General features: G+C 36.4%; 1 protein-coding gene across 2 annotated transcripts in view; it reads right to left on the bottom strand.

Annotated features, from left to right (window-relative positions):
• The window catches only part of LOC114031930 (ubiquitin-conjugating enzyme E2 variant 2), a 47,730-nt gene that overhangs the window by 13,802 nt on the left and 21,796 nt on the right, over positions 1 to 12,132 (bottom strand). Inside the window, exon 2 of one of the 2 annotated variants that reach the window (XM_027847146.1) lies at positions 1,072 to 1,220. The exons of the other annotated variant lie outside the window; for it this stretch is intronic. Coding sequence (XP_027702947.1) covers positions 1,072 to 1,220 — 149 coding nt within the window. The remainder of the gene's footprint in view (positions 1 to 1,071; positions 1,221 to 12,132) is intronic. 2 annotated transcript variants of the gene reach the window in all.

Here is a 12,132-nt window from a genome sequence, read left to right on the forward strand (position 1 = left end):
CCTTGTTTTATGCCTTGCTTGATGTAACAAGGCTTAACAAAATTCCTGGTACATAGCAGGGTCTTTATAAATGCTTATTCACCAATTGACAACAACCAAAGGAAATGACAAGTTGTCCTACTGTTAGACTCTTCAAGCAATCTCTAGGATAGCAGGCATAGAAGTTGATAGTTATAAACGATCTCTCTTAGACATGTTTTTTTGATAAGGTCTGCTTTTTTCCAAGCCTGTGCTCTTCTACCCTCTTTTAGTATACATAGTCTAGGCCAGATATTCTTCTTTTCTTTGGTAAAATTGATACTTCTTCACTGGAGATTATAATTTTAAGAACCTATATAGGATGGTACCACTATCATTGATTAGTGAATATACACAGAGTTGTATTAGTAGCCTGATAATGTAGCAGCCACTGTGTAAAAAGAAAATTTACTTTTAGCAGACCCATGATTTCATTAATGTAGAAAACTCCCCAGTGAGGAATTTCTTGTACCAATGCAGAACAGTACATATTTCTCTGAGTTCAAACCTCACAGAAACTGCCTGGGGCATGGAGATATTAAGTGACTTTTCCAGGGTCACACAGTCAATATATGTAAGAAGAGGAAGCTGAACCTAAGACTTCCAGAATTCAAGGCCAGCTTCCCTATCCACTATACCATGCCCCTCTCGATACGAAAATAAGTAGACCAAATGAAGGAAAAGTCTGAATCAGTGCTGAATTTATCAAACCAAAGAGAATTTTATCATAGGTTTCAAAAAATAACGACTAACCCTCAGTGAGGGAATTCCTTGAAATGAGGAATGTGCTGCTTCAATCCAGGAAAAAAAGAATTGATAACCTTGAAAGAGACATAAGGATATACCTTTACTATGCAATATGACTGAAATAATGGCAAAATACTCTGAAGTACCTTTTGATTGCAAATGAATTTGCAAATCTAGATTAAACATTAGTACATAGGAAACATTTTTAAATTATGGTTAACAGTGATCATTTCTTATACTAACATTTTTCAACAAGTCATTTATTAGTTAAGATCAGTATTAACAGAAAAAACTTGGGAGACTGACCCTTGGTGGCCCAATAATCATGCCTGTCCACCTTGTAAGTGTCATATCTTCATCATCTTCAAGTCCCCAGCTAACTGTACCATCGCCTACTCCTTTCTGGCCTTCTTCAAGTTCTTCTAACAAGCGAAAATTACGTGGAACTTTAACTCCTACACAAAGGAAATGGAAATGTAAAAAGCTCACAATTATTGAATATCCACATACATTCCAATTTAACTTTTGGTGAGTGAAACAATTGTCACATTTTTTTTTTTTTAGTAATGAATGTTTAAATTCTTCTCCAAGGAAAGGAAAAACTCTTACAATTGCTCCTAAGTACTACAAAAAGGACCATGTTGAATATTACTGCCTTTATATATTTTTTAATTTCCCAGCTATTATATCCTAGCTACAGATTTTGGAGTAATATATTGATAGTACTTTTTACCAAACAATGTAGGTCTGAAAACACCATAAAGCAGATTATCATAAATTACGCTGTATTTTCCCATAGGAAGAATTATCATAATCAGGGCACGTATTCATAATCTAGTATTCCCTATCAAATCTTAAGTATGGCAAATAAAATATCAAAGAAAAAAATTTCTACTATCTAAAATAGTAAAATTATGTTCCAAAGATGAGGAAACTGAAGCAGACAGGGTTAAGTGACTCGCCCCGTGTCACAGAGCTAGTAAGTGTCTTGAGGCAAGATTTGAACTCAAGAAGAGGAGTCTTCCTGACTCCAGGGGCAGGGCACTCTATCCAATATGCCACCTAGCCATCCCATATATTGGGGTACACTTCCCCCCATAACTAATGTACTATATTAGCATAAAGAAACACTGCAGCTCCAGGTTATTATAAATTTTCTCTAAAATTAACATGCTGAGGGGCAGCTAGGTGGCGCAGTAGATAGAGCATCAGCCCTGAAGTCAGGAGGACCTGAGTTCAAATCCAGCCTCAAACCAAACACTTGACACTTACTAGCTCTGTGACCCTGGGCAAGTCACTTAACCCCAACTGCCTAAAAAAAATAAAATTAAATTAACATGCTGCTATTAAAAAAATTAATTACTAATACAATACACCTGAATTGCTCAGGAATCTTATTTTGACTTTCATAACAACTTTATGAGCAAAGGCAGATACACTTTACAAAAACAAAAATTCAGAAGGGTTGAACTGTTACATGGAAGTTGGCTTCACTGTATTCTTCACAGTTCCAGAAGGCATCTCTTGTACCAATTGATGGAAATTCTAAGACAGATTGCAGCTCAACCTAAGGGACAGCTTTTACAACTATCAAAAACTGAATGGACTACCTTTTATGATAGGTAGAGTTAGATGGTCAGTAGATGTATTGTGGCAGAGTACGAATGAAAGTTGGATACTGTATAGGGTATTGCTCTAATAGGTAGGCAGCTGGACAAGATCCATCTAACTCTAGAAATCTATGATAAAAGGCACAGGACAAAGAAATATGAGGGTGGCACTGCAGGACAAATTGCCTTACAATAAACTCTCAGCTATCCAGTAGATTCTGAATGGAGGTTTTTCGGTTTATCAGTTTTAAAATATACCAGCATTTCTTAAGCCGTGTTCTATAAAATCTTAGGGTTCCAAAGTAGCATAAGGTATGCGCCCCCCCCAAAAAAGTTTCACCAACATGCAAGTACACTGAAAAACTCTTTGCTTTACTGAGTTGTTCATGTGTATAAATTTAGAAGACAAAATCAAAACCAGAGGTTTGTTCAAAATCATGTGGTCAAAAAGTTGGCTTTTTATTGTTGTTGTTCCATCATTTCAACTATGTCTGTCTCTCCATGACCCCATTTTGGAGTTTTCCTGGCAGATATACTGGAGTGGTTTGCCATTTCTTTCTCCAGCTCATTTTATAGATGAGGAAACTAAGGCAAACAGGATTAAGCAACTTGCCCAGGGTTACAGAGCTAGTAAGTGTCTGAGGCCAGATTTGAATTCATGAATATAAGTCTTTCTGATTCCAAATCCAGTGCTCTATCTGGTATGCCACCTAGCTGCCCAACTCTTTATTAGTGTCCCGCCCCCCATGGATTTTTCTCTTTGACAGACTTAGCCCTTCTCAGCAATGCAAGGATATAAGACATCTCCACAGGCCTCATGATGGAAAATGCTATTCACATCCAAAGAAAGAACTATGAAGTTTGAATGCAGATCAAAGCATACTATTTGCTATTTTTTTTCTTCTGTTGTGTTTTGTTTCCTTTCTTGTGGTTCTTTATATCGGTTCTAATTCTTCTTTACAATATGACTAATGTGAATACGTTTAATAGGAATGTATATGTATAGCTTACATCAGATTGCAGGACGTCTTGGGGAGGGAGGGGGAGAAAAATCTAAAACTCAAGCTTATGGAAATGACTGTTGATAAATCTAAATAAATTAATAAAAAAAAATGTAAGCTCTTTGCAAACAGGGATTGCAAACATCCTTTGTACTAGTATCCCCAACTCCTTGCATAGGAGTGGGGAACCTGTGGCCTTGAGGCCACACATGGCCCTCTAGGTCCTCAAGTGCAGCCCTCTGACTAAATCCAAACTTCACAGAACATTTGTCCAATCCTGTGACCTAGCACAATGTCCTGCAATTAGCAGGCATTAAATAAATATTTGTTAAATGAGGGAAAATCCAATACCAATAACATTAAAGGTACAAATACCTTCATTTAGTCAAACACACAGGGTTGTCACAAAAAGGGAACGTTAAACTTTTTATTCAATAAGTAATATATTGTTTTTATCCTGATGAGGTGAAAATCTGAGAAAAAAGTTAGGAAAAGGTTAAAATACCCCATCTGCAAGGAGCTCCTAATGGAACCTATACAAATTGATGAGATCACCAAGGATCAAAGTACAATGAGATATGAGTACAGAGATATTAATGCATCACATAAAATCAGTTATGCTAAGCAAGACCTGCATCAAATGACTAGTACACATTATCTATTAGTATCTGATTCAATATTTCATTATAATTTGAATCTTTTTAGCTGAAATTACAAAAATATTACGAACAAGTTTAACAAACTGTGATGACTGAATTCAAAAACGACGTTCTGACCTCACTCAGTATGCCTGCAATTTGACCCTGACTTTTTTTTCATGTTAATCTTATTCCTAGCTAGATGTGGAAGGACAGTTTACAGTATATGCTCCCAAGAGGGGTTGGTCACCCCTCCAGGAACTGGATATTCATAAACAGGAATACTCTCAAGGATAGTTTTGAGAGCAGCTCCTTTCCCATAGATGACGTATTTTTTAGCAAACTGCCTTCTGTTAAAAGGAACTACTAAAAGCAGGTAGCCCCAACTTCACCTCTGGAGTCTCCCCTGAGGTGCAGACAGGTAGCCCAGGATTTTCCCATTGGGACTCTGGAAGCTGAAAACCGGGACTCCCCAGCCCATGTGATACATACGTAGATGGTTTCCCCAGTGGCGATGATTAATTGTGACAAGATTTGATACCAACTGAGTATGTTATTGTTACCTATTGGGACTTACTAACTGTAATTCTGTTCTACTTACTAATCTTAATCCTATTTTACTATCTTAATAATAAATACTTCTACTGTATACTTACATACAAATCGAACTTGAGACATTTCTAAACCAATCCAAATCAAAACTAATTTAAGCTGCAGTAAATAAGGCTGCTTATACACAGACCAGCTACACAAAAGAGTAAAATATTCAAAATAACAGATATAAAAAGCTTCTTTAAAAGGAATGTATCTATAGTCATATGAAAAAATTCTCAATCACTATTGATTAAAGAAATGCAAATCAAAACAACTCTGAGGTATAACATCACACCTATCAGACTGGCCAACATGACAAAACAGGAAAATGATAAATGTTGGAGATGTGGGAAAATTGAAACACTAATGCATTGTTGGTGGAGTTGTGAAATGATGCAACCATTTTGGAGAGCAATTTGGAACTATGCCCAAAGGGCTATAAAAATGTGCATACCCTTCAACCCAGCAATAGCACTTCTAAGGCTGTATCTCAAAGAGATCATACAAATGGGAAAAGGACCCACACGTACAAAAATATTTATAGCAGCTTTTCGTGGTGGCAAAAAATGGGAAATTGAGAGGATGGCCATCAATTGGGGAATGGCTGAACAAGTTATGGTATATGAATGTAATGGAATACTACTGTGCTATAAGAAACTATGAGCAGGTGGACTTCAGAAAACCTGGAAAGACTTAGAGGCTGAGTGAAGTGAGCAGAACCAGCAGAACACTGTATACAATAACAGCCACGTTGTTTGATGACTAACTTTGACAGACTTAGCCCTTCTCAGCAATGCAAAGATATAAGACATCTCCAAAGGCCTCATGATGGAAAATTCTATCCACATCCAAAGAAAGAACTATAGAGTGTGAATGGAGATTGAAGAACACTATTTGTTATTTTTTTTGTTTTATTTTGTTTTCTCTTTCTTGTGGTTACTCCTATTGGTTCTAATTCTTCCTTACAACATCACTAATGTGAAAATATGTTTAATAGTTATGTATATGTATAGCCTATATCAGACTGCAGGCCATCCTGGGGAGTGGGAGAAAAATTTAAAACTCAAAAGCTTGTGGAAGTGATTGTTGATAAATCAAAATAAATTAATTAAAAAAAAAAGAGTCCATAGGAATAGAAAACTAGTTTGGGCTTTCAGTCAACCATGATTTTTGTTAAATAAAACTTAATTAAAGTCAACAAATATTTATTAAGCATCAACTATGTGTAGAACATTATTAATAGCTAACTATTAATAGCTAAGCCCAGTCCCACATAGCACATGCACTCTAGTAAGAAGGTATACCTTAAACAAAGGAGGTATACATACACAAAGAACTAGGAAAAAAATACATAAACGAACCAAAGCGATATATAGAATTGTTTTTCCTCCATGCTCAATGCTAGATTGACAAAATTAAATAAGAGTTTCTGGTTCACTCAGAAATTAACAAGTTAAAGGAGGAAATCGCTATGGTATTTCATTATCAAAACACCCTTTCCCCACCCCCTCCACCAGCATTTTCCCTATTACTGCATAAGACAACACCATCCTCCCAGTCCCTCAGTCCTCATCCTGCATTCCTCAAAATCTCTCAAACCCTCTGTTGACCAAGCCTGTGATTTCACCTTTGAAAGATCTCTTTGATGTACCCACCTCTCTCCTCTAACTCACCAAACTAGGACAGGCCTTATCAGCTCATGCCCTGATTATTGCAATAGCCTGCTGGTGAGTCAGCCTGCCTCAAGTCTCTCCCCACTCCAAACCACCCTCCATTCAGCAGCTTGAGTGATTTTCCTAAAATGCCAAGTCCAGTCATGTCACCTCTTTCCTACTCAATAAAATCTAGTGGCTTCCTATCATCACCAGGAATAAATGCAATATGATCAGTTCTGCTTTCAAAACCCTTTATAGGAGCAGGTAGGCGGCACAGTGGATAGAGCACCGGCCTTGGAGTCAGATTCGGCCTCAGATACTTACCAGCTACTACCTGTGTGATCCTGGGCAAGTCCCTTAATCTCACTGCCCAGCCCTCCTCCAAAAAAAAATCAAAACCCTTTATAACTTAGCCCCCTCCTACTGTTCCAGTCTTCTTACACTTTACTCCTCTCCAAACACATACTCTTTAATCCAATGACATTGCCCTCCTGATTGTTTCAGAACAAGCCACTCCATTTCTCAGCTCTGGGCATTTTCTCTGGATGTCCCCCATACCTGGAACACTCTCCCTCCTCCACTCTGCTACTGACTTCCCTGACTTCCTTTAAGTCCATCTAAAATCCCTATAGGAAGCCTTCCCCAACTCCTCTTAAATCCAGCGCCTTCCTTCTGTTAATGATTTCTTATTTAACACACACACACAGAAAGCAATTTTTACTAATTCGAATTTGCCCTTACCCACCCACTTAGCCTATATAACAAAGGCATGCACAAAATAATACCTTTACACAAATCATATATTGTACTAAAACGCAAACATATTAAATACTGTACCATGATAAACAGAATTATGAAATGAAAGGTAAAGATAATGATAAAGCATGCACAGTACCATACAGTAAAGTTGATGGAGGTGTACAGTATGTTATCCTTTCCCCATCCACAGTACCTAGCCTTTATCATTGATGGCTGGCTGTACAACTTTGTTTATGAAGCTTTTGAGAGATGTTTAAACAGTGGCTCTCTTTTTCCTCTCATATATCTAAGTACAGCAAGCAATATTATCTTCAAACACTCTTTGAACTTTTAAAAATCTTGAAGTATTTGGATTCAACCTTTCAATACAAGAAAAAAATTCACTCAAATGATAAAATGCTTCTGTCAATCTCAGTTCCAAAGCTTCCCTTTCTTCTTCTGCAATCTTTACAGTTACAGTTCAATCAGATATTCAATCAACAGTTCTCCAAGAGACTCAATCAACTCCTTCACATCATTCTCATCTACTTCTAGTTCCAATTCTTGTGCTAATTTTATAATCTTGTTACTCACTTCTTCCAACATTTAATCCTTGTCAAACCGATGAAAACTGGAATGAACTTTTTCCAAATTCTCTTCACACATGTTTCTGTTACATCTTCCCATACCCTAGCAATATTCTGCACTGCATGGTAAACACTGTAGGACTTCTCGCAATGCCAATGCATCCAAAGCTGTATAGGTTGTAACAATTAAGTAGTGTTAGAGAGAAGGTGGACCACTTTTACATTTTCATTAAAATTACCCAGATGAGGAGGGTGACCTGGAGCATTATCCAAAATATGTAGAATCTTGAAAGGAAGACACTGTAGATATTTTCAGAAAACAAAATTTAAGGGACCAAGCATAAAACTCTAGATATCTACACAAATGCATAATTTGAAAGCCTAAGGCAAATAAACAAATTTAATCACACAAGTGTCAAAGGGATTAGGTGGGATGAAATCCATTACTGAAATACAACTCTGGATGGATATGCCTTATACCCCCCCCAAAAAAACATACATGGTGTTTCTTTTTTAAAGGGGGGCAGGAGTCAGGGTACATTAGAATATTAAGAAAATATTCTAATGTAAGGAAATTCAGGAATTAAAGCGGTAAAAGGCAAAGCAGAAATAAAAGTAATCACCTCCTGAAACCCCAAAATGAAAAACCCCAGGAACATTATGCCCAAAATCCAGAGCTTACAGGTCAAAGAAAAATTCTGCACATTTCCATGCAGCCAGGAAGAAAGAAGCAAGGAGCCAGTCAGAATCACACACAATTTTGCAGCTACTGCTATAAAGGAACAGAGAACTCAGAACATGATATTCCAAAAAGCAAAAAAAATAGGCTTACAACCAAGAATAATTTGCCAAAAAGAAAAAAAAACAACGAAACAAAAACCTGAGTATAATGCTACAAGGGAATAAATGGACCTTGAATGAAATAGAGGACTTCCAGGCATTCCTGACAAAAAGATCAGAGCTCTATAGAAATTGTGAAATACAAACACAGGAGTCAAGAGAAACACAAAAAAGTAAACATCAGGGAACAATTATCAGGGACAAGAATAAAATGCATATATTCTAATATGGATAGATAATGTGTCCCCTCAGGATTCTACTGTTATCAAAGGTCAACTGAGAAAATCTAATGAGAGGGAGGGCCTGGAAGTGTTTCTGTTATGTCTAGATGATCTTAAGAGAAGAATGAAAAATTATAAGATAAAAGGGAGAGGAAGGGAGAAGAAAGATGGGGAAAATTATCTCACATAATCAGAGTGACTAAGTAGAAGACTATACAAACTAGTGAACACCCAGCAGGCACTTGAACCTCACTCTCTTTTGAACTGGTTAAAAAAAATAAAAACCTTTTTTTTTTTTTTCAAAAAGGAAGAATATGCAATAAATAACTTGGACATACTTGGCTCTTCTCAGCAATGCAATGATCTAAGACAGCAATGATCTAAAATAATTCCAAAAGACTCAGTATGGAAAATGCTATCCATATCCAGAGAAAGAACTATGGAATCTGAATACAGATTGAAGCATACTATTTTCTCTTTTTTTTGTTTTTTCTTTCTCATGGTTTTTTCTTTTGTTCTGATTCTTCTTTCACAACATGACTAATGTGGAAATATATTTAATATGACTGTACATGTGTAGCCTGTATCTGACTGCATGCCATCTGGGGGGGGAGAGAGGGAAAATTTAGAACTCAAAATCTTATAAAAGTAAATGTTGAAAACAAAAAATAAATATTTTTTAAGAAAAGAAAAAATTAAAAGAGAAGAATACAAACAGACTTGGGTACATAAATACAATTCATTCAACAGGGGAACAAAGAGAAAAAGGATAAAAAGGGAAATGGGAGAGGGGAGATTAAGGAAGGGATTATTAGTTCTAAACAAATTAAAAAGGGTGGATTCTCAAAGATGTTTAAAAGAAAGGATAAGTGGGAGCAGTTAGGTGGTGCTGGTGGATAGAGTTGTGGCCTTGGGATCAGGAAGACCTGAGTTCAAATCTGACCTCAGACACTTGACACTTACTAGCTGTGTGACCCTGGGCAAGTACTTAACCCAGATTGCCTCACCAAAAAGCAAAAAGGTTAAGAACCTATGATTTGGGTCTAAGTGAGGGAAAGAGAAGGAGGCACGAGGAAACAAAAGCAGATTTCACTAAATGATATTAAACTCATCCTTCCTCATTCACCACCCTATTCTTTAAAAAGAGGGGAGCAGGAAACAAAGAGAAGGAAAACTGTAAGACTAGGATGGAGGGAAATACACAATTAACAGTCATGACTCTGAATGCGCAAATAAAACCAAAGTAACTAAAATTAGAAGAGAAGCAGGAAAATGGGGGGAAAATATCTGCAGCATCTCTCAGATATCATTTCTAAGATCTATATGTAGCACTCATTCAAATTTGTAAGAATAAGAGCCATTCCTCAATTGATAAACAGTCAGGATATGAAACAGGCAGTTTTCAGAGGAAGAAATTCAGGCTAACCATAAGCCATATGAAAAAAATATTCTAGAGGCAGCTAGGTGGCGCAGTGGATAGAGCACCAGCCCTTAAGTCGGGAGGACCTGAGTTCAAATCCGACCTCAGACCAAACACTATACATTTACTAGCTGTGTGACCCTGGGCAAGTCACTTAACCTCAACTGCCTAAAAAAAAAAAAAGAAAATACTCAAAATTGCTAGTAATTAGAGAAACAGATTAAAACAAGTCTAAGGTTCAACCTCAAAACCATCAGATTGGCAAAGTTGATAAAGAAAAATGGCAAACGTTGGAGCAAGTATGGGAAAACAGGTAAATAAATGCAATATTAGTAGAGAAGAGAACTAGCCAAGACCTTCTGGAAAGCAATTTGGAATTAGGCCCAAAAAGTAATGTAAATCATGCATACCCTTTGATCCAGAAATACCAATAAGAGGTCTATACCCAAAAGATCAAAAAAAGTGTAAAAGAAAACACATGTACAAAAATATGTATAGGAGTTCTTTTTGTCATGGCAAAGAAATGGAAACTAATGGGGTGCCCATCTATTGAGGAATGGCTGAAAAAGATATGGTATATGAGTATGAGGGAATACTGGTATGCCATAAGAAATGATAAAGAAATGGTTTCAGAGAAATCTAGGAAGTCTTGAACAGAACTAGGAGTACAATTTATGCAGTAAGGCCAAAACTGTGAAGACAACTTTGAAAGACTTAGGAACTCTGATCAATGCAGGAGACCCACCTCCTAAGGGAGGTGATGGGCTTAGAAGGCAAACTGAAACTTTTTTTTGGACCTTGCTAATGTGAGAATTTATTTTATTTGACAATACACGTTTGAAACAAAGTTTTCATTTTTCTTTCTTCCTCAGTGAGAGTGAAAGGAAAAGCCAATTTTTGTTGGTTGTAAAAAATTTTTAATTTTTTTAGAAATTTTAAAGATACAGAGGTGGAAGATTCTGTTCCCTGTAAAGGGAATAACAAGTATAGTGTGAGGAAAGAAGTCGGGCAAAACAGGTTAAAGCCAGATTGTGAATATAGATACCAAAGGAATTTATATTTTATCCCAGAGGAAACAGTTACTGAAGCTTTCTGGGTGGAGAAAGGCTACAAGGACTATTATTTTGGTAGCTCAGTGGAAGATAAATGACATAACGAAGTGAATACAAAGGGACCAATTAAGCAACAGGAAAAAATTGATGAGGACTTGATTTGATGAGGGTAATAGCAGTTGAGTGGAGAGAAACAAATGAATGGGATAGCAGTTGCACAAAGAATGGAGAAGACTTAGCAAATGCAAATAGTAGCAAGAGGAAGCATAAGAATTCTGGATGATTTGGGTTACACATCTAAATGATTAGAAGGATAATGATGTCCTGGACAAAAACATTACAAAATGAGTTTAGGAAAAATGATGAATTTGATTTTGAACATGTCAGTGTTTAGCCTTGAAAGAATAGCAGAATAATATTCCTTTCCTCTTCCACAGGGCAGGTAAAGGTCCATAGTTTCTCTTATAGCCAATCCACTCCTGGATACAGGGTTTTCACTGAGGCAGAAATCTCCAGCACAAGCTAAAGCCCTTGCAAAGTTTCCAAAGAATCATTCCAAGAATGATTTGGTGAAGTATATATGTAGCATGCTTATCAAATTTACAGACAACACAAATCCGGAAAGAATACTTAATACAGTGGGTGACAATCAGGATTTTAAAAATCTTAACAGGCTAAAACAGGCATCAACAAACTTTTTCTGTAAAAAGCTAGACAGCAAATATTTTAGGCCTTATAGGCCAAGAGGCAAAATCAAGTATATAACAAGAAAGAAAGCAAATTTACACATTTTTATTGACAAAATTCAAAACATAAGAATAGAATAGTTAAGTACAATTTTTTTGTAATAAAGATGTAATAAGAAAAATAGAATTTTTTATTAAGGTAACATTTTGCTTAATTGAAGTTCAAAGTTAGTATTACTTATCATCAAAAAATGTTTATCTGTTAATGCTATTCTGTAATGTGGTTTTACACATACCATCTCTGAAAATTAAAAGTACAGCCTAA

Source organism: Vombatus ursinus, unplaced genomic scaffold (assembly GCF_900497805.2).
Source record: "Vombatus ursinus unplaced genomic scaffold, bare-nosed wombat genome assembly UNPS02015255.1, whole genome shotgun sequence".
NCBI lineage: Eukaryota > Metazoa > Chordata > Mammalia > Diprotodontia > Vombatidae > Vombatus > Vombatus ursinus.